The sequence below is a fragment of the Oncorhynchus gorbuscha genome, linkage group LG08 (genome assembly GCF_021184085.1).
Source record: "Oncorhynchus gorbuscha isolate QuinsamMale2020 ecotype Even-year linkage group LG08, OgorEven_v1.0, whole genome shotgun sequence".
Classification (NCBI taxonomy): Eukaryota; Metazoa; Chordata; class Actinopteri; order Salmoniformes; family Salmonidae; genus Oncorhynchus; species Oncorhynchus gorbuscha.
The window spans coordinates 47,140,673-47,164,225 of NC_060180.1; the positions used below are offsets into that span (position 1 = coordinate 47,140,673).

A 23,553-nucleotide genomic window follows, 5' to 3' on the forward strand; every position below is an offset into this window, starting at 1 on the left:
ACATCCTGGACTTGGGAGGAGATAATGGCAGGAGACGAACGCCTTCCTTGGAAGCAGACGCAAGCGTTGAGGGAAGGACAGCGACAACGCCGGGCTTCGCGGCCACGATGCAAGCCCAAGAAGCAGCCTCCAAATAATGTTGGGGGTGGCACACGGGGTGGTCGGCGAAGTTGAGGTGTGAGTCAGAGACCGTGTCATTGTTCCGGCACCATCTGTGCCAGCTCTACGCACCAGGTCTCCAGTACGCCTCCACAGCCCAGTACGTCCTGTGCCTGCTCCTCGCACTCTCCCTGAAGTGCGTGTCCGCAGTCCGTTACCACCTGTGCCGGCCCCAGGCATCAGGCCTCCAGTGCTCCTCCCCAGTCCAGAGTTTCAGGCGACTAGTCCCAGTCCAGAGCTTCAGGCGACGAGACCCAGTCCAGAGCTTCCGTCCCGTGCCAAGGCAGGAGCCTCCAGCGAGGGTTCCTAGTCCAGAGCCTCCTGCAAGGGTTCCCAATCCAGAGCCTCCTGCGAGGGTTCCCAGTCCAGAGCCTCCTGCGAGGGTTCCCAGTCCAGAGCCTCCTGCGAGGGTTCCCAGTCCAGAGCCTCCAATGATGATCCACGGACCGGTTCCTCCGGCGACGATCCACGGTCCGGTTCCCCCGGCGACGATCCACGGTCCGGAGCCTCCGGCGACGAGCCACGGTCCGGTGGTTAGCTCAATTACGTTTTTTTTTATACTGAAACTCCCCAGTCCTTAATGATTACAAGCACATGATGCAGCCACCACTATGCTTGAAAATATGGAGAGTGGTACTCAGTAATGTGATGTGGTGAAATCCCTGAGCAGTTTCCTTCCTCTCCGGTAACTGAGTTAGGAAGGACGGCTGGATCTTTGTCGTGATTGGGTGTATTGATACACCATCCAAAGCATAAATAATAACTTTACCACGCTCAGATGGATATATTCAATGTCTGCCCTTTACGAAGGATTGTAAAAACTCCCTGGTCTTTGTGGTTGAATCTGTGTTTGAAATGCACTGTTTGACTGAGGGACCATACAGGTAACTGTACTGTATGTGTGAGCTAGAGATATAGTCATTCAAAAATCAAACCTGTTATGGCTAGACGTTCCGCTGGAAGCCATAGGAACTGCAAATAGGCGCCTCATAAATCTAGTTTCCCATAGAAAACACAAAAAATTCCTGGATGGTTTGATCTCGGGGTTTCGCCTGCCAAATACGTTCTGTTACACATAGACATTATTTTAACAGTTTTGAAACTTTAGAGTGTTTTCTATCCAAATCTACCAATTACATGCATATCCTAGCTTCTGGGCCTGAGTAGCAGGCAGTTTACTTTGGGCACGCTTTTTATCTTGACGTGAAAATACTGCCCCCTATTTATTGCACATATTTATTTACCTTTATTTAACTAGGCAAGTCAGTTAAGAACCAATTCTTATGGTTAAATGCCTGTTCGGGGGTTTGAACTTACAACCTTCCGGTTACTAGTCCAACGCTCTAACCACTAGGCTACCCTGCCGCACACATAGTGAGTCCATGCAACTTATGTCACAAATTTTTACTTCTGAACTTATTTAGGCTTACCATAACAAAGGGGTTGAATACTTATTGACTCAAAACATTTCAGCTTTTAATTTTTAATTAAATAATTTTTAATTAATTTGTCAATATATATATATATTACATTACAGGGTATTGTGTGTAGGCCAGTGACCAAAATCTAATACATTTAAAATGCAGGCTGTAACACAATAAAATGTGAAAAAAGTCAAGGGGTGTGAATAGTTTCTGTAGATACTCTATATAACCATAAAACTACCGCAGCTGTAAATAGGACACCATTCTTACTTACCATCCACTGTGAGTTTGGCCTGGGTCTTGTCGTCCAGGGTCTCACAGGAGTAGTAACCACGGTCGGCCGTAGTCACACTCTTAAAGACCAGGGTCTGCTTGGCTCCGTCCAGCCTGATCTCCATGTTGCCTCCAGGCTGTAGCACCACGCTGTTCTTCATCCACCTGACCTCTTTAGAGGGCTTACTCAGCTCTACCTCCAGCTTCACCTCCTTCTGTTCCTCCACCGCCATCACATTCTCCAGCTTCTTCTTGAACATCACCGGCTCCACTGTCAGGGCACAAAGAAAACACAGATATTAGAACTCCTTTCCGAAAACTGTAGCCCTTCTAAGCAAAATTGCTTAGAAGGCTTCTACATTTTTGTAAATAATGGCTGTAATTGTATATCAATCAATGAAGACAATCAGAGGATTTTACAGAACAGAAGCATATCCATGGGAAATGTGCATATTTTTTATATCGTAAGTGCAATATGTAACTTTTTGGGCAACCTGACCAAATTCACATAGAAATGTGCATTATAGATGTCATTCTCATTGAAAGCAAGTCCAAGAAGCAGTACATCTGTTCCGTTTCTATGCTTCTCGTTCTTAAGTTTAGCTTTTGCATATTTTACTTCTGGTTTTGTACACCAGCTTCAAACAGTTGAAAATAGTATATTTTTGGTTATGGAAAAGATATTTCACAGTGGTTTAGATGGTAAAATGATTCTCTACACTATACTTGCTCTTTTGGTCACAAAAAACTGATATTCGGCAAACTATTCAAATTTTAGCAAACAGGAGCTATTTCTCCATCGTGCACTTTTAAAGCGAGGTTGGTTCTTACGTTGCACTTGGAGGGTAGCACTGCAGGTTTTGCCCTCTGCATCAATGCTGATCTCTTGAGCATCATCCTGACTGACTGAGGTGACGGTGAGGGAGTGGCTGGTGCCCCCATGCTCAATCTTATATTTGGGCCCAGCAGTGATGGGCACGTTGTTGCAGAACCATTTCACGTTGACGTCAGCTGGGATGACACTACACTTGAAGATGGCCTCCTTCCCCTCCACAGCAGCGACGTTGCTCAGCTTGGAAGTCAGCTTCACCAGTCTGGGTGCTGAAAAGGACAGAAAATAATAGATTACATAATTAGACTCAGGAACACAGAAAGTGGGTTAATATGGAAATGTATGGCTTAACATCTAGTGCGTTTGACTGTATGTCTGTAACTACTGTATGCTGTATCTTGTATATGTCTGTAACTACAGTTCATCTTGTATTAGTCAGGTACCAAGTTGTAAATCTAATGAAAACAAAGCCTCAGCTACCTTTGGTGGAGACCTTGGCAGAGGTCTTATCATCTTTGCATTCACAGCTGTATTCTCCCTCATCCTCTTTTGCCATTCCTGTCACAGTAAGGACCCGCTTGGGACCATCAGTGCTGACACAGAACTTGCCGCCGGGTTTGACCTCACAGCTGTTGTGGCGCCAGAGCACGTCCCCTAAGGCTCGATTCATTTCACAGGTCAGTGTCAGTGTACCACCCAGCTCTGTGGCTACAGGCTGCAACTGCACCACAAACTTCAGCGGTGAGTCTGAAGGGAAACATGGCCAGCATTTCAATAGCTAAATGGAATATGTAGGATCTTAATAGGTATTGACTATGCTCACAGAAACATACAACACTAGCCCGTCAATCATTTGTTCTGACGAATGAAAAGCAAACTAACCTTTGACTTGAACTTTGAACTCAAGCTTGTCGTCAGCAGTGTGGCAAGAGTAGGTGCCACTGTCTTTGACTTCAGTGGACTTCACAATCAGGGTACGAGAATGTCCCTCTCTCTTCAGGTCATACTTAGAGCTCTCCTTCAACTCCACACCGTCCCTGAACCACTTAACACTGGCACTCTCCGAAGTCAACTCAGTGGTCAAAACAATCTTCTCACTTGCTTGAACACTGCATGCACTCTTCACTGCAGTTTTTTTAAACTTGGCAGAGGATTCTAGAAACAAAAGAGAAGAGTTGTTAGTATAGAGGTGATAGCAAAGACATTTGGGTACAAAAAATATTGTTGAAAGTCAATGACATCCTACCTGCCACCTCTATCTTGAAGGCCAGTTTCTCTGCTCCAACCTCACAGGTGTACTCTCCAGCATCCTTCTTCTCCACCTTCTCTATTACCAGCTGACGAGTCTTGCCCTTAGTTTCCATCTGGACTGTCTTACTGGAAGTCAGCAGCTTGCCCTCCTTGTACCATTTCACCTCTGTCTCGGTATCAGACACCTCACATCTCAGAGTAGCTTTCTGGGAGAGAGTAGCTTTCACCTCCTTCTGTACAGACTCCTTGTTGGAGAAGGTAGTCTCTGGAGGAGAAATCATGAAATGGCACAGTAATATTAGAAACCCTTAATTTAGGGTAGAACACAAAAAATACAGGACGCATATCTCTACATGGGATATACATGGGACTGGGAGTCAATAACCAGCCATTGAAATATAGTTTTAGACACAAATATGCAACCGAGAAACAGAAATCTGCAACAAAAACAGACATTCAGAGAACATCGGCTTTTGTATATAACATTTTGTGGGGGGGGGGCATTCAGCATCCAAAGCCTTGAGAGAGATATCAATATAGACAACCAGCTTTCATATCATCCATACCTGCCACCTGTATCCTGAAGGCTAGTTTCTCTGCTCCAACCTCACAGGTGTACTCTCCAGCATCCTTCTTCTCCACCTTCTCTATCACCAGCTGACGACTCCTGCCCTTTGTCTCCATCTGGACTGTCTTACTGGAAGTCAGCAGCTTGCCCTCCTTGTACCATTTCACCTCTGTCTCGGTATCAGACACCTCACAGCTCAGAGTGGCTTTCTGGGAGAGAGCAACTTTCACCTCCTTCTGTACAGACTCCTTGTTGGTGAAGGCAGCCTGGACCTCTGAATGGGGATCAATTAAGGGCATGGTAAAATCAGAAACCCCCAATTCAGGGTAAAACAATCCCCACCCCAAATCAGAAACCATTAACATAATCTTGTACACGACAGACAAAGGAGACATCAAGTGGTATTGCCAGAGTAAGTTCAAAATCAGCATTTCTCAAGCATTATGAGACAAAGACATTTCAACAAACAAAAACAAGTCTTATATCAACATGAACAAAACAATCCTAATAGACAACGGTGTAACATCCCTTTGCTTGGGAGAAAACGCGTGTTGACAACGTAGAACACACACGGTATATTCACAACCATTCACCCACCAAAACCTTGAGAGAAACATCAATAGACAGCCAGCTCTCATATTGTCCCTACCTGCCACCTGTATCTTAAAGGCCACTTTCTCTGCTCCAACTTCACAAGTGTACTCGCCAGCATCCTTCTTCTCCACAATGTCCAACACTAGCTGACGAGTCTTGTCCTTTGTCTCCATGTGGACTGTCTTGCTGGTTGTCAGAAGTTTGCCGTCCTTGTACCATTTAACCTCTGTCTTTTGGTCGGACACCTCACAGGTCAGAGTGGCTTTCTGGGAGAGAGTAGCTTTCACCTCCTTCTGTACAGACTCCTTGTTGGAGAAAGCCGCTTGAGTTTCTGAGAAAACAATCATGGAGATGCATGGCAGTACCAGAAGCATTACATTCAAGGTCAAATAATCCCAACAACCAAACCAGATACCATATCTTACACACAACAGACCCGGGGGACATAAAGAGATACAATTGCGAGATAAATGAACCATCTGCGTTTTCTAAAGCGGAAGACAATGAAGCAAAAAAGACATTTCAAGACAATCAAACAACACAACAGTATAAGATCTCTTTTCTTTAGGGAAAACATGTATAGGCAATGTAGAGAACGCATACACTAAGTGTACAAAACATTAGGAACACCTTCCTAATATTGAGTTGCACCCCCTTTTGCCCTCAGAACAGCCTCAATGCGTTCCATAGGGATGCTGGTCCATGTTGACTCCAATGCTTCCCACAGTTGTGTCAAGTCGGCTGGATGTCCTTTGGGTGGTGGACCATTCTTGATACACACAGGAAACTGTTGAGCGTGGAAAAACCCAGCAGCGTTGCTGTTCTTGACACACTTAAACCGGTGCGTCTGGCACCTACCACCAGACCCCAATCAAAGGCACCTAAATATTTTGTTTTGTCCATGTAACCTCTGAATGGCGCACATACACAATCCATGTCTCAGTTGTCTCAAGGCTTAGAAATCCTTCTTTAACATGTCTCCTCCCCTTCATCTACACTGATTGAAGTAACATCAATAAGGGATCATAGCTTTCACCTCGATTCACCTGGTCAGTCTACGTCATGGAAAGAACAGGTGATCCTAATGCTGTGTACACTCAGTGTATATTGACAACTATTTAGCCTCCAAAGCCTTCTGGGCGACAATAATAGACAGCGGCTTTATATGTCCTTACCTGCCATCTGTATCCTGAAGGCCAGTTTCTCCGCTCCCACCTCACAGGTGTACTCTCCAGCATCCTTCTTCTCCACCTTCTCTATCACCAGCTGACGAGTCTTGCCCTTTGTCTCCATGGAGATGGTCTTACTGGAAGTCAGCAGCTTGCCATCCCTGTACCATTTCACCTCTGTCTCGGTATCAGACACCTCACAGCTCAGAGTGGCTTTCTGGGAAAGAGTAGCTTTCACCTCCTTCTGTACAGACTCCTTGTTGGTGAAGGCTGCCTGAGTTTCTGAAGGAAGAACCATTGAAGGATATGATGGAAATTAAAAACATTCCACTCAATATAACATCAAAACAGGAACCATGTCTGTAGACTGGACAAATAAGGGAGGTATTGGACATTGCCTTCCAAAGTCAACCATGGGAAATTCAAATGTTTTATGGAGACGGACACACACACACCAGAACGACAAACAAGGAAACAGAGCACTCAGATATCCCCATGAGCAACATCAGTCAAACAAGACACACTATTAAAAGGACATTGCTGTGAGGAATCAAAACAACCAATTAAAAAACTCCCCAAACCTTTCTGTTTGTAAGATAGAACTTACAAATTCTATGGTCCCAATTACACTATGAAAATAACAAAATAGCTGTAAGTTTGTAAGATAAAAACAGAACTGAAAATGTAACTGTGTCTGCCCCATAACATCTCCTCAGACCTAGGTACTGTAAATCTCTTCTTTAAATAAGAATAATACAACTTGAATTCGTAGGACAGACAAATGGGCAACCATTCCAGCAACCAAAGCCTAAATGGCATCACAGAGGGCATGTAACTAAAAAATAACTCCTCCTTACCTCCAGTCACCTGTATCTTGTAGGCCAGCTTTTCTGTTCCCACTTCACAGGTGTACTCTCCAGCATCCTTCTTCTCCACCTTCTCTATCACCAGCTGACGAGTCTTGTCCTTTGTCTCCATGTGGACTGTCTTACTGGAAGTCAGCAGCTTGCCATCCTTGTACCATTTCACCTCTGCCTTGGTATCAGACACCTCACAGGTCAGAGTGGCTTTCTGGGAGAGAGTAGCTTTCACCTCTTTCTGTACAGACTCCTTGTTGGTGAAGGCTGCCTGTTGTGCGTCTGATGGAACAATCATTGAGGGGAAAAATGGCAGAAATGTTTCATTTAGGGTCAAACAGTATCAACACTAAACACAGGACACATCCCTTACTGTCCTGTACAGACCATGGGGACAATGAACTACAGAACATACACCGGGAGTCAACAATTCTAACATGATACGGAGACAAACAAACTATGCAACAAACATGTAAACAGACTTTTTCAGACTTAATATAAGCTAGAGCAGCGACACAGATTGCAGGAGACATCAACTTGGCAAGACAACTCAACAAATGAAAGAACCTTTTTCAAACACAAGTTTTATTGGATAAATATCTGTAGGACAGGCATTTGGACAACCATCCCTCCCACCATAAGCCCTATAGCAGACGATAGACGGACAGTAAATCCAATAGTTGCAAAACATCCATACCTGCCACCTGAATCTTATAGACCAGTTTCTCCGCTCCAACCTCACAGGTGTACTCTCCAGCATCCTTCTTCTCCACCTTCTCTATCACCAGCTGACGAGTCTTGCCCTTAGTTTCCATCTGGACTGTCTTACTGGAAGTCAGCAGCTTGCCATCCTTGTACCATTTCACCTCTGTCTTGGTATCAGACACCTCACAGCTCAGAGTGGCTTTCTGGGAGAGAGTAGCTTTCACCTCCTTCTGTACAGACTCCTTGTTGGTGAAGACTGCCTGGGCTTCTGTAAGTCAACCATTAGCAGTTGAAATATAGAATGGGAATAGACACACAGCCCCAAAAGGGACAGAGACCAGTGAGACGTCCCAATAAGCAACAATAGCAAGCCAGAAGTCAAAACAACCAGAGCCATATCAAGCAAAGAAACAACCTTGATGCGCCAAATACAGGTGTAGGATTTTTGCCAGTTTGCTACAGCAGGAAGATAATCCTGCAGCAACAGTAAATGGGAATTGTTTGTAGGGGTTGCTACATTTGTCGTAAGGCAAAATCAAGTCTGAAATGTCAAAGAGGAAATGACAAACTTTAAAAGCATTTTTAAAATTCAAATACACTACAAGTTTCACATTTCCTGTATTGCAGTAAAGTTGTCCTGCAACAGGGTGATCAAATTAAGATCATACCACCTTGTCTGATAGAATCAACTAATCCTAAAATTGCAATTTTAACACTACGGCAACAACAAAATAGGCATTGGTTTCTGACTGAGACTAAATCTAAATGTAATTTAACAGTACATTTGCCAAAGCATCCCAGAGGAGAGATAAATATAAAACAGTTATATTTTCCTAAGATAAACATGTCAAATGTGCATATCAGACAACCAGACAGCGAGTAGATCCTCCTTACCTGTCACCTGAATCTTATAGACCAGTTTCTCCACTCCAACCTCACAGGTGTACTCTCCAGCATCCTTCTTCTCCACCTTCTCTATTACCAGCTGACGAGTCTTGCCCTTAGTTTCCATCTGGACTGTCTTACTGGAAGTCAGCAGCTTGCCCTCCTTGTACCATTTCACCTCTGTCTTGGTATCAGACACCTCACAGCTCAGAGTGGCTTTCTGGGAAAGAGTAGCTTTCACCTCCTGTACAAACTCCTTGTTGGTGAAGGCAGACTGTTGGGTTTCTAAGGGAACAATCATGGAGGTGCAAAGTTGCATCACAAATGTTTAAACACTAAAAACATGATCATGACTCTGGACATCTGTCTCTCTCTTTCTCTCCCTTCCCGGAGGACCTGTGCCCTAGGACCATGCCTCAGGACTACCTGACCTGATGACTCCTGGCACCCCCGTTACCCAGTCCACCTGGTCGAGCTGCTGATCCAGTTTCTGCTGTTGTGTCTGCAGCCTTTGAACCCTGACCTGTTCACCGGATGTGCTACCTTGTCCCAGACCTGCTCGTTTTTTTTCTCTCTCTCTCTCTCTCTCTCTCTCTCTCTCTCTCTCTCTCTCTCTCTCTCTCTCTCTCTCTCTCTCTCTCTCTCTCTCTCTCTCTCTCTCTCTCTCTCTCTCTCTCTCTCTCTCTCTATCTCTCTCTCTCTCCCTCTCTCCCTTCCACATCTGCTGTCTCAACCTCTGAATGCTCGGCTATGAAAAGCCACCTGACATTTACTCCTGAGGTGCTGACCTGTTGCACCCTCTACAACAACTGTGATTAATATTTACCCTGCTGGTCGCCTATGAACGTTTGAACAACTTGAAGAACGGTCTGGGATTAGTGGCCATATACTCTTATAATCTCCACGTGGTACAGCCAGAAGTGGACTGGCCACCCCTCAGAGCCTGGTTCCTCTCTAAGTTTCTTCCTAGGTTCCTGCCTTTCTAGGGAATTTTTCCTAGCCACTGTGCTTCTACATCTGCATTGCTTGATGGTTGGGGATTTATGCTGGGTTTCTGTATAAGCACTTTGTGACATCTGCCGATGTAAACAGGGCTTTATAAATACATTTGATTGATTGATTGAATGATTGATTGACATGGGTAGCATTGACTGATAGTTAAGCATGTCAACCACCTATAACTCTAATATTGCAGAGACAGAGACAGCGCGCCATTGAAGTGTCATGAGAAGCCATGATATTCACCCAATGAAACAACTTCTAAGCCCAAATCTACAAACCATGATCAATCTGATAAACTCACCGATTTCATTCTCAATTATAACATATTGAAACTAACAAAACAACCATACATTTCTAAGATAACGAGCAGAGCGGAAGCAATTCAAATGTACATTTTCCAAACCATCTCCAAGGACTGAGAGGGAAAATGTTCTACATTTGAACGACTGGCACATGAACAACCACTCCAGAAACCTTTGTTAAAAGCAGACAATAGCTAGTCAGAATATTACCTGAAACATGTATTTTAAAGACCAGCTTCTCTGCTCTAGCCTCACAGGTGTATTCTCCAGCATCCTTCTTCTCAATTTTGTCTACTACCAACAGACGACTCCTTCCCTTTGTCTCCGTGGAGACTGTCTCAGTGGAAGTCAGCAGCTTGCCGTCCTTGTACCATTTAACCTCCGTCTTGGGGTCGGACACCTCACAGCTCAGAGTGGCTTTCTGCGAGAGAGTAGCTTTCACCTCCTTCTGTACAGACTCCTTGTTGGTGAAGACTGCCTGTTGGGCTTCTGTGGGAACAATCATAGAATGGCACAGTAAAATCAGAAACCTTTATTTCAGGGTTGAACACTAAACACAGGAACAATATTTGCATAGGCAGTCTGGGATTCTGAAGGTTTTCCTAGGTTATTAAACAAACTGAAATGCAACGATACTATTGGTCCAGTGTGCACGACAGACATTCCCTTTTCTCTTACCTTTGATCCTGACCTGGAATGTGACTTTGTCCTCGACTGTCTCGCAGGAGTAGTGTCCCTCGTCACTCTTCTTGGCATTCTTGATGACCAGTCTCCTCTGTGTCCCTTTGGAGACGACGGTGGTTCTTTGGTCCTCAGTGACCAGTGTCTGATCCTTCCTCCACACCACCACCCCGCTTGCAGACGACACCTCGCAGTTCAACTCCAGGTCCCCGCTGAGGGCAGGCGCCACCTCCATGGGACCCCTGGGCTTGTTCAGGAACTTGGCTTCATCTGGAAGAGAAACAGGGATGGGATTTGTCATCAAGAACAAAAACTTGAATTGTCCACTTTTTTTCATTCGTAGAAATGTGGCAGCAATGCATTGATACCTTAAGGTTATAATTAAATATTAACAAAGAACCATATGGAATTGAATATTTTTTAAATTAACGCAATGACAGAATTTATCTGTGATGAGTGATTCGCTTTTTCAAATACTGGATTATTCTATTATAACCAAACAGTTACATTTCATACACCATCATATGATAGGTGGGTGTCTGCCTGCGCGTGGTTGGAGGATGGGGCACGGTACCAGTGACACATTGGACTTTATTACAGGATGACAGAGAGCTCTTTCCCATGCTAGACGGCTCACTACCACCTGGTGTTAGCTGTCACAGCCCAGTCTGTCCCTGTGTGTCACGTGGCGTGAGAGGGGCTTTCTGTCGGCAATGTAGGTTAGAGGTTGCATTTGATACACTGTCACTTTAAGACTCGGGGTCGGACTAACCCACTGGATTTAGATTTTTAAAACATGTCAAAAATTAACAAATTCAAAACGGTGTTCAGTGAAAGTATACAGCATTTTGCTATTCCTGGCAACTCTAATAAAATTATATGGGGATCTGAGGTACCAGGTTTCCACTTCCCACCGGGTGCCAACAAGTTATTAATAAGTTGCATACATGTGCCCATTGGAGTGCTTTCTTCTTTCTAGCGTGACATATTACTACAGGAGTTGAGTTGAATCTTTTTTCTTGAACTTTCGACTGTCCTGTTGTACCTTTTAGAGAAAGCTGCAGGGACATTCGGTCTTCGTTTAAGACACACTCATAGATGCCCGTGTCCTCTTCGGTGACGTTGTGCACCATCAGCATCCTCTTGCGGTCGGTGCTCATGCACTCATACTTCTTGCCCACCTTCAGCTCCCGTCCATTCTTCATCCAGACCACCTACAGAGTTAGAGGGAACGTTCAAAATTTGGCGGAACACACAACCCACATAAGAGTCAGCCCAACACATTCATTAACACAGTGAATTGAATCGGAACAATTCTAAAGAGTTACGTGGTATTTATTACACTACCCCTTTTACGTTTCCTAACCCTAACAGACCAATAAAGCATGACTTTGTTCATTCGTTCATTCAGTCATCTGGACTTTTCCCCACTACACACCTGAGCATCATAATCGGACACCTCTGTGGTCAGCTGGGCGGAGGACTGGGCGCTGCAGGTCACCACCTCGGTGTGAGCGGACTTACTGGTGAACCGGACAGCTGGAGCTACAAATAGAGGTTTCACCTGCAGCTGTTGTTTGTGGAAAATCCCATGGAACGATGAGGACTGTCTACCAACATAAATCACCTGAGGAACTGAAGTTACCTGAACCTGAGGTTCCTAACTGCTTATATAGCATGAATGCAAAAGGACTCATAAAGACACTGCATATAGCGCCTCTATACAGGCAAGTCTAAGCATCAATCTAATGAAGACCTGCACATTCAACCCATAGATCTTGCTTACCCTTCACGTGGAGTACACAAGTGCTCTCGGAGCCACCGCCCACAAATTTGACCGCGGCTCCATTCATCTCCATCGAGACGGTTCGGATCGTCAGCGTATGTGTGGTCTTTTGGCGTGTGATGAGGTAGTCAGCCCCACTCCGCAGGAGGCGGCCGTTGATAGACCAGGAGCCAGAGCACACTGCAGACAGGTCCACGGAGAGGGAGGCCTCCTCGCCTGAGATGGCTGTGCTGTTCATCAGGCCTGTCTTCACCTCTGCAGAGGGCTCTGGAAGAAAGGGTGAAATAAACCACGTCAATATACTTCATTCAAAAGCAGCGTGCTGGGGTTTTACTGAAGTGATCAGCTCTGGAGAGGGCGTGTGTTATAGGACGTATTGTCTCACCGCTAGGGGTTTAGAGTTGATTATTCTTGTTGTTAAGCCAGAGACAGAGAGAAAGAAATTACACATGGGGGAGTAATGATAATGAGATGTTTCTCTGTCTCACCGAGGTAGAAGGTCCCAGGCACCTCCATATACTGGCTCTGGCCGTAGTCGTTGACTGCGGAGATGCGGAACTGGTAGCTGGCCTCCTCTGTGATATTCTGGATCGTGATCTCAGTAAAGGGGCTGACCTCCGTGCCATTGCACCTCTGCCAGGTCTGGGCACCCACCTTCCTCCTCTCTACCATGTACCCTTTGATGGGCACGGGGCGGTCACTGTCTGGGGGGGACCAGTGGAGGGTGATGGACGAGTCGGTCTTGCTACGCACCACCACGTCGATAGGGGGATCTGGAGGGTGCTTTCTGGCAGCTGCGGAGGGAGGTGTAGTTCGATTAGGCTCATGTATGTATGATACATCCTGAGACAATTCTAAGTGACATGATGTATCTGCAGATGGACATAACATAAGAGTTAACCTGTGTGATGGGATTATTCAAACGTGTGTTCTAATTGAGGATTCCCTTATTTAGTGTCGTGATAGGAAAAGGGCTTTGAGTCTGTGTTTTTTTTTGGGGGGGGGGGGTTGAGTCTGTGTTCTACGCAAGTAGGTCTATGTCTGTAGCTCACCCGCGACTGAGAATCGTGTGGAGGTCTTGCAGTCTCCAGCCACAAAAGCCACCTCTCCTGAGTCGTCGGCCTGGCAGTGGCTGATGGTTAGCGTGTACTGTCTGAGGGTGCTCGCAATGGACATCCGTGTGTCCGGCTTCAGGCGCTCGCCGTTGCGCGTCCAGTAGGCGTCAGAACAGGGGTGCTCCAGCTCAACGCAGAAGATCACTGTATCACTCACCGACACTACAGTCCTCCTGGGAAGCTTCTTAGTGATGTTCCCTGGAAGTGACAAGCACAGGGGTCACCAAAGGGCAGGTGTAGTGTGGCCTACAACGCTGCAGCACTAGCACTGTGCAAACTAAATACCAAGGTTATTGTCCCCTGGAGAGGTCATAAATGAAATTGGATACCCCCTTTGCACCGTTAAATGTTTTGACAGCATTTTCACAGTATCGTTAGACAGTAATATGCAGTAATGCCTAGTACATGACGAAACTGCACAACGTGTCATTGCAAACTAAAGCAATGTTAACTTCTGTCTTACATGTTTCCCATCAAAGTATATGTAGGGACAATCTCAATGTTGATGATGTTGCCTTATCGGTTAATGGATGCATCAGAAGGTTGTCAGAAGACTAGAGAGACAAGAAAATGGCTCTCGTACCCAGCACAGTGAGCTCGGCTACGGTGCGGCTCCCCTCCTTCATCTCGCAGATGTAGACGGCATCATCATTAGTGGTGACATTGCGGATGGTGAGGCGACGCATGGTCCCCTCCTCCTCCATGCAGTACTTGGAGCTGTCCTCCAGACGTGTCTCCTCCATGAACCAGCTGGCCTGGCTAGCCGAAACAGGCACCTCACACAGCAGCATGGCCGTCATCTTCTCCTGGACCTCCACATCCTGCAGCTTCCTCCTGAACGGCACCTTGGGCTCTGAGGATCATGGGAAGAGCGCAGAATAATTCTCAAAAGGTGGGGGAAATTATGCATATTGGTAGATACTGTTGGGGTAGGTTCCTTGTTCGTTGTCAATCATTTGCTTATTGGTGAAATCAGCAATCAGACAATATCTTTAAGTAATTCAATCATTAATTTATTAATGTAATTGCAGACAGAAGTTGACAACGGGAACATAGCACGCATGTTTCCGAGTAAGTTCTGCAAAATAGAAAAGGGTCCAAGTTGCTTTAATATGCTTGCAGTCAACCCCTAGTGATGTAACTGCCTATGTCAACACCTTCTACTCATGAGACCAAGCCCATGCATTAGGAGAGACACTAGTTCCAGTGTTTTCTAAGGGCTCAGCAGTAATATTCCACTCCCCAAGTTGCTTTATAGTGGTATGTCTGACTAGTCTCTTAACTCTTTTACTCCCCTGCAGGGTTATGTGTCTATGAATCTCTATTAGCCCAGGGGCGCTTTCTCACAGACACCCTATTTTTACTGCAATAGCTCACACATCTTTCAGACTGTTTCTTATAAGAAGCAGATACTAGAAAATGTGTGAAAATGTGTGAAAACTGTGGAACAATATTAAACCTTATAAAGCCTTATAAAGCATATATATTGCTAATCTGTGGTCGGGGACCCTATAAATGTAGTGGGTGAGGGGTCTTATAGCCCTTCCCCTTCTATTAATACAACATAAGCATAATCAATTATTATAATACATCAATCATTTGGTCCAGCCCCTATCATGACCCCAAGGTGAACCCCATCAATACGTAAGTCAATTGCTCAAAAAGTCTATCTCTTTTTGTTTTTGCCTATTCAATTGTGTCTTTCTTTGAATACACTGTGCCATACAACGCCTTGGGCTGTGACACAGGAAGATTCCAGAAACATTTTCAAAAGGTGAGTGACATCCAGTAATTAAATGAGCTTATACATCTACAGTATCTCTGAACACTCCATGCACCCCTTTAAACAAGTTTGTGTACAGTAGTAGAGCTTCAATCACTTGTGTATTTCACCTGTAATCCACGAACAACCCAATAATCTCCAACCAATCCACTCCAGGAAAGAAGTGTAAAAACGTGATACACACACATGATTTATGACTGTCTATGGGCTCCAATAAATGACTCAGGGTATAAAAATAACATGTACAATCGTTAGAGAGCAGATTACAGAAACAAAAGGAATCTTCTCCACTTAGGCTTAATAACACTGGTGTAAAGTACTTAAGTAAAATAATGTTTGAATGTACTACTTATGTCGCTTTTAGGGTATCTGTACTTTACTTTACAATTTATATTTTTTGCCAACTTTTACTTTTACTTCACTACATTCCTAAATAAAATAATGTACGTTTTACTCCATACATTTTCCCTGACACCCAAAAGTACTCGTTACATTTTGACAGGAAAATGGTCCAATTCACACACTTATCAAGAGAACATCCCTGGTCATTCCTAGTGCCTTTGATCTGGTGGACTCACTAAACACAATTATTTTGTTTGTAAATTGGTGTTGGAGTGTGCCCCTGGTTATCCGTTTTTTTTTTTTAAAGTAAAAAATAATTGTGCAGCCTGGTTTGCTTAATATAAGGAATTTGAAATTGTTTATACTTTTACTTTTGATACTTAAGTACATTTGAGCAATTCCATTTACTTTCGATACTTATGTATATTTAAAACCAAAAACTTTTACTGAAGTATTATTTTACTGGGTGACTTTCACTTTTACTTGAGTCATTTTCTATAATGGTATCTTGAGTGGGTTGAGTCACTGACGTGATCTTCCTGTCTGGGATGGGGTTTTAGGCTGGGTTTCTGTACAGCACATTGAGATATCATCTGATATCAGAGCTTCATAAATACATTTGATATCTTTACTTTTACTCAAGTATGACAATTGAGTACTTTTTCCACCACTGCTTAATAATGCTTTAGTTCTCTAAGATGTAACTTTATTACTTTATTATGGAATGAGTTTACAAGGCCATTTACAATGGGTTCACAATAGTGGCTTATGCTTTTGGGGAAATCATATTCACTTACATTTTGGGTAAGCCATTATGTGCTGCTCTCATCTTTCCACATATCGTATCCTCTAAACGTGTGTGTTTTGAATGTTTGGCTGGGACTTTTGACTACTGAGTAGGTTTCTATTATGACCTTTTCCAACGTTGCTTCTTGCGTCCCAGAGGGGTTATCAAATTATCTGGTATTAATAGGAACACTGGTGCATACAGGGCAGAGGGATACAGCCCCTCTCCTTTGCAAATCCCCCGACAAAATCCTATAAAACAACAAGGCAGGCATGTCAAGTATCCATTCTCTGGCGTCAATTATAACCAGGCACAACCAAATGCCAGCCATGAGCTCTGCACTCACTGTCAAATTGAGACAGAGATTAACAACCGCCAATGATAATCCATGCTCCAGGCTTCTAGCCAATCAGGGGTGCCTCATGGAAAGTCACCCTAGCTCTGGCGCGTGCGGGTAACAGTGGGCTAATAGCCACTGTGAAATACTCATCACCGGCAGAAAGTAGATGAAACACTACACTCCTCCTTCATATCGCTGCCAGCATTCCACCACTTAGTTGCGCAGTTTAAGTCTACAGTATGTTGGAAAAAAGTAACACTGTGCTCAGGTGAACGTTTTAGTTTACTTTGGTTAATTCTGGTAGTGTAGACCAGGGGAGAACGACTGCCCCCTCTCACCAAGTCATGAAATTCAAGGCTGACCGCGGTACTGCATTGTGAATGGGGAAATGGCAATCTTTGTTGCCAATCTAACTCAATGAAAAGTGGCAAAACTGAGTTTGCCTGCGACGCCACTACCTGCAGTAGCTCAAACTGCGCATGTTATGTCTCCGTAGGACGCCATTTTAAATGCGCTATTGTGTCTTCACATATGAATGTCACGTGATCGATGGTTTTGTCCATTCATATATACAGTCATTGGTGTAGACAGATTTGCTGAAATTAATTTAAGCTATATTTAAAAATATATATATATTTATAATATATATACTAGTCCAGTATCAGCAATTCATATAGAGCCATGAGAGTTAATCTTAAAGTCATCTCCCTACATTAATAATTTTATGTATCATTTTATGGAAAAACTACCCTCACTTTTTCCTCAGCAGCCAAGTGATGAACTAGACTTGGGAGTATGGCAATGTGAGATATGTAAAAACTAATGCTAAACATTTTATTTTAGAATGGAGAAATGTATATTATCATGCATAGAGTAAATTCACAATTTTACATTTTTAAAAATGAACCTTTATTTAACTAGGCAAGTCAGTTAATAACAAACTCTTATTTTCAATGAGGGCCAAGGAACAGTGGGTTAACTGCCTGTTCAGGGGCAGAAGAACGACAGATTTGTACCTTGTCAGCTAAGGTCCCCCCCCATTGCAAAAAAAAAAAGAAAAAAAAACCATTGTACTTTTTTGGGGGGTATAGACCAAAACAAATCCGTTTAATAGCTAATCTCGTGCTATTTTACACATTTTGCCATGAGGCCGAGAGAAAAATATGAAGTTTTAAAGCTAATTTCCCGTCATTCCAAAAAATGAAATCATGGCTTATGACGTGTTCATATGCTATCTGGGGGGCCCGACCTCAGGGGGAACCCCAACCACGAGGGCTGCGGGGGCGTGTGCTACACCAGTGAGCATACTGTATATCAAGCTTGTCAAAAGGTTTCAAAAAAGCTCTTCTTACCTTTAACAATCACCAGCACAGCGCTGTAGGTTTGTCCAGCCATGTTGGAGGCATTACAGGTGTACAGGCCGTTGTCGCTCTGCTTGCAGTACAGGATCTTGAGGATGAAGTTCTCGGCCTGGTCCTCATACATGATGTGCCTTCGTCCCTCGCCGATGTTCCCCCCATCCTTCCTCCAGATGATATGAGGCTTGGGGTGACCCGTCACGAAGCAGCTGAGCTTGGCATGCTTGCCCTCAGTCACCGTGCAGGTGCGGGTGAAGACGCTTTTGGGTAGCTGGCTGACCAGTGCTGCGCTGCCGTGGTCCAGACCCAGAGCGCTCAGCCCGTCTGTGACCATAGTGGTGGCCGTGGACGAATTGGTGGTGGAGTTGTGAGAGGAGCTGCGGGTCTCTGCCGTGCGGTAGATGGAGATCCCTTCTTTACGCTTCTGCATGTGGGAGAGGAGGGAGGTGCTCTTGTCCTGGCCCAGGTGACGGGAGTCCTGGGTGTCTATGACCAAGGCGGCGGCAGAGTTTGAGCGGCCCACCGAGTTCTGGGCGCGGCAGGTATACGTGCCGCTGTCTAGGCTGCGCACGCTTTGGATCCTCAGGGAGCTGCTGTCGCCGTCCGAGGACACCTTGATGCGGTTTGTCTCGGCTAGGTAACGCCCGTCCTTATCCCAGTCAAATTTGGGCTCTGGGTAAGCAGCAACCCGGCAGTGGAAGACCACATCGCCCCCCAGGCCCACACGTGCAGAGGTAGGCTTGACCATGAAGACGGGGGCCCTGTCCACCATCTCCTGTGGAAGGCCTACATGAAGGGTTACACATGCGTATGCCTCCCCAACGTTGTTCTTGGCCCGGCACATGTACTGGCCGCTGTCTTCCAGGGTTAGATCGTAGATGGTGAGGCGGTAGACATTACCATCATCCACCGTCTTGAAGCGGCCCCCGGAGTTCAGACGTAGCTTCTCCTTTTCCCAGGTAATCAGTAGGGTGGGGTTGCCCACGATGGTGCAGCTTAGAGTGGCATCCTTGCCCACGCACACTGCGAATGCTTTGGGCCGCGTGAGGAATCTGGGGGCCCCTCCAAACAGGTTCTGGTCCATTACTGGTTCCTAGATTACCAAGGAAATAATGCTAGTTAGAATAGAAACACACAATTGACAGGAATCAATACATGAGTATAGAAAATAGAAGTATAGAATAATATATCCAGTAAGTAATATATCCAGTAAGATACATTATAGAATAATACTAAGATATATCAAGATCATAAGACAAAAAAAGTAAGATGTCCTTCTATTGTTGTTGTCAATCATTTAAATCACTTGCCTCTTGAACTACAATGTCACACACGTATGACACTACACGACGTCTAGTGTCTCATCCTTCTCATGCCTGACACTAATGCCTGACATGATCATGTGATAACACTACACCAGGAAGTAATAACTTGAAGGTTTGGTAAGCCTAGTTCTCACATAGAGGCATAATGTGTTTGAGTGGGCCACTATGGAGTGGATTGATTGCTGCAAATTGAGATAGTTTTCATAGGGACTTGGAAGAATGTGTTAACATGTCTCACATATGGCTCAGATATTTCTAGTGAAGTCTGTCTGACATGGAAGTCAACCAAATGTAAGATATGCATTGATGACTGATAAGTATGGTTCAAAAAGGACATGCTAATTTAAAAAAAACATTTATCTCGTTATGTTGAGATCCCAACTTATTTATCTCATGATCACGACATAACAAATATTGTTTTGTCGAGATCACGAGATAAACTCTGTAAATAGGAGTGGACGCATTGATGATAGATTGACTGTATGGCTGGGGTGGCAAAGCCCCCAGCGGATCAGCGCATAGGTTTTCATTGATTGCTACACTAAAGGATGGTGCGTTTCATGCTAACTTGAGCTAAGTAAGAGCTCTTGGGGCATCTAATCCCTCGTGGGGCATTTAAACCCTGAATGATGCCTGACAGGTAACTCTGAGTCTGTATGCCACCCCCAAGACCACAGCCAATCGCAAGCAACAATGCAGCTAGCATGACTAGTCTTGTAAGCGAGCTATCTAGCTAGTTAGTTAATTTTTGTTTTACAATGTTTGCAAACTGATACGTGTCACGTATTACTGACAAAATAACAGGAAAAACAGGAAACAACAAAAATATATACATATAAATAATAGAGTACTTTTAAAGTTTCCTCTAGTGCAGTCTCAAACACCATCAAGCACTATGATGAAACTGGCTCTCAAGAGGACCCAGAGTTACTTAGAGTTACCAGCCTCAGAAATTGCAGCCCAAATAAATGCTTCACAGAGTTCAAGTAACAGACACATCTCAAAATCAACTGTTCAGAGGAGACTTGTAAATCAGGCCTTCATTGTCAAAATACTGCAAAGAAACCACTACTAAAGCACACCAATAATAAGAAGAGACTTGCTTGGGCCAAGAAACACGAGCAATGGACATTAGACAAGAGGAAATCTGTCCTTTGGTCTGATGAGTCCAAATTTGGCATGTCTTTGTGAGACGCAGAGTAGGTGAATGGATGATCTCTGCATGTGTAGTTCACACCGTGAAGCATGGAGGAGGAGGTGTCATGGTGCTTTTCTGGTGACACTGTCTGTGATTTATTTAGAATTCAAGGCACACATAACCAGCATGGCTACCACAGCATTTTGCACAGATATAAGCCATTCCATCTGGTTTGTGCTTAGTGGGACTATAAACCAACACACCGCCAGGCTGTGTATGGGCTATTTGACCAAGAAGGCAAGTGATGGAGTGCTGTATCAGATAACCTGGCCTCCACAATCACCTGACCTCAACCCAGTTGAGATGGTTTGTAATCAGTTGGACCGCAGAGTGACAGAAAAGCAGGCAACAAGTGCTCAGCATATGTGGGAACTCCTTCAAGACTGGTTGAAAGAATGCCAAGAGTGTGCAAAGCTGTCATCAAGGCAAAGGGTGGTTACTTTGAAGAATCTAAAATCTAAAATCTATATATATCTGAATCGCCGTGACCCCAACCAACCTCACTACTCACTGGACCCTTATGATCACTCGAATAAGCATGCCTCTCCTTAATGTCAACATGCCTTGTCCATTGCTGTTCTGGATAGTGTTTATTGGCTTATTTCACTGTAGAGCCTCTAGCCCTGCTCACTATACCTTATCCAACCTTTCAGTTCCAACACCCACACATGCGATGACATCACCTGGTTACAAAGAGAGCGAGATTAATGAGAATCCCAACTGAGGGAAAACATTGGGCGTTTAAATTAGGGCTATTTTCTGTTGTCCCGATGCCGGAGCTACAAATACAGACAACTGTAAAATGGGTCTATTTGCTGAGAATCTCAGTTAGTTCCATAGCGTTGGTGGTATAGTGTTAACTGTTAACTAAAAATAATCTTGAGTTTTTGTTTGTAATTAAACAAATTATTTTGCATAGAAAGTTATAGTCACTAGTATTGGTATAAGATATAAACTGAACATTTTAAATTGTTTGTTTGGTTCAAATTGAAAGACTAATTCATTCAACTTAAAATAAGGACGAAGCGAATTTTGATGCAAGATGATGTCAGTTCACTAAATGATCTGTTTGAATAATGTATTGGGAACAGAGTCGTAATTAAAATGCTAAATCAAAGACGAGACAGTTACTTAAATCAAATTAATTCTAAATAATAACAAGGAGACAATTACGATAGATTTGTGCCCATCGAAATGCAGGGAAGACAGATAATAAGTTGTATGGATTTGCACTATTGATATCCACATGTTCCTCTGAAATCTGAGCTTCCTCCTTTCACAGAGGCAAAAGGGAGACTGTTTACTGTTTGATTCAGTATAGTACTTCTGGGAAATATGTGGGGGGAAATCAGTATTGCAATAGGACAGATAATGTTACTTCTGATGCGACCAATGAGTGATTGGGCAGGCTGGTTGAGATCTGGGGATTTCAGTAAGATAAGGAGGCCCAGGGCTCACATCTGTTGGTTGTGTGGGGGGAATGACGTGATGGCCGAGTATTACTGGCTAATTGAACAGGGGTGTGTGCACTGGTACATTTGAGAATGTCTTTCATACTCATTCAACACCATGACATGATGTTGACTAAACGGGAGAAAAGAAGTACTCCGTCTGGGTCTTTTGATGATGGGGTTCGTATTAATAACATTGTGGTTCCAAGGGTGGCAGATGAGATCAAAGCTATAAATTAGATCCTGGCAGGATTAGAGTCTTAGAGTATTAGAGTATTTTTTGGTGGTCCACTCTCAATGAGAATGTTTATTGGGATCAATTATATCTATTAAAAATCCACAGCGCTTCACCAATTATATCAGAGATGTAATGAATGGTTTGGCAGAATAGAATAGTCTTGGATGTTTGCTGGCTGAAAAGGGTGGGAGGAGTGTATGGAAGTAATTTGGACTCCGATGGTACAGTTAGGATGGATCAGTGACCAAGGCCTTGTCTGGTTTACACACCCTAGTTCACGAGTTGGCAGGAAACTTAGGGTTGGATACTTTTCTGCCTAATTGGGTTGACAGTGTGTTTGGAAGATGGAAACATGTTATGATTACTGTGTTATGGGCTACCTTCACCTGTGTGACTGTGTTAGTTTTGTGCGCATGTGGTTGATTGTGTGTATGAAAGTTATCATTTCCAGGACTCTGGAGAAATCAATGACACTTCAGATGGTGATATATGGACCAATCCTAAGCTCTGACCAGTGGAATACAAAATACATGGCATGGACGTAATAGAAGAATCCGGATCATTTCACTCGCGAAGAGACCATATTTGATGTTTAAGAAATGTAGATGTTTTCTTGTTTCAATGTATAGATTGTTTTTTCATGAAGATTAACAGAAAATCCTGATAAGTAGAATTAAGATTCTGATGTAGGTTAGAACAGTCATTGAAGTTGATTATGTACATACATGTATTGGTTGTCTTCTAGTATATCATTGATATTTCCATGTAGTGTTTAATGATGGTATGAGTTGTTAAGTCATTTTGAGGGTGGATTGTTGGGGAAATTATGATTAAATGACTGAACAAATCATTTTAAATGGAACTGTAACTAGTCAAACTTATACTCTGTTTTATTATATCTGATTAACAATATGAGTTCATAAGAAGGGATTGTGTGACACGGACAAGGAGTAATTCAAGTTTATGAACACCATTCCAACTAGGAAGAAACGAATGGGTTGGGGACTGTGTAAACACATAAGGTCGTAAGCCTATGGTTGACCCTACAGAAACATAGCTCTGTTTTTTTTTAGATAAGACAGTGAGTGCATTCCTAAGTTTTCTGTTAATTAGAACTGTCAGCTCAGT

General features: G+C 43.9%; 1 protein-coding gene across 9 annotated transcripts in view; it reads right to left on the minus strand.

The window, feature by feature from the left end:
* The window catches only part of obscnb (obscurin, cytoskeletal calmodulin and titin-interacting RhoGEF b), a 104,652-nt gene that overhangs the window by 75,383 nt on the left and 5,716 nt on the right, over positions 1-23,553 (minus strand). For all 9 annotated transcript variants that reach the window (XM_046359688.1, XM_046359689.1, XM_046359690.1 and 6 more), the window contains exons 2-21: positions 18,208-19,306; positions 14,187-14,456; positions 13,541-13,801; positions 12,977-13,282; positions 12,489-12,755; positions 12,141-12,247; positions 11,748-11,916; positions 10,700-10,972; positions 10,232-10,510; positions 8,727-9,002; positions 7,825-8,100; positions 7,128-7,409; positions 6,277-6,552; positions 5,157-5,432; positions 4,506-4,781; positions 3,935-4,204; positions 3,571-3,843; positions 3,169-3,435; positions 2,688-2,957; positions 1,858-2,127 (exon numbers count right to left, since the gene is read on the minus strand). In XM_046359688.1, the coding sequence (XP_046215644.1) occupies positions 1,858-2,127; positions 2,688-2,957; positions 3,169-3,435; positions 3,571-3,843; positions 3,935-4,204; positions 4,506-4,781; positions 5,157-5,432; positions 6,277-6,552; positions 7,128-7,409; positions 7,825-8,100; positions 8,727-9,002; positions 10,232-10,510; positions 10,700-10,972; positions 11,748-11,916; positions 12,141-12,247; positions 12,489-12,755; positions 12,977-13,282; positions 13,541-13,801; positions 14,187-14,456; positions 18,208-19,297 (6,034 nt within the window). In that variant the 5' untranslated portion in view covers positions 19,298-19,306. The remainder of the gene's footprint in view (positions 1-1,857; positions 2,128-2,687; positions 2,958-3,168; positions 3,436-3,570; positions 3,844-3,934; positions 4,205-4,505; positions 4,782-5,156; positions 5,433-6,276; positions 6,553-7,127; positions 7,410-7,824; positions 8,101-8,726; positions 9,003-10,231; positions 10,511-10,699; positions 10,973-11,747; positions 11,917-12,140; positions 12,248-12,488; positions 12,756-12,976; positions 13,283-13,540; positions 13,802-14,186; positions 14,457-18,207; positions 19,307-23,553) is intronic.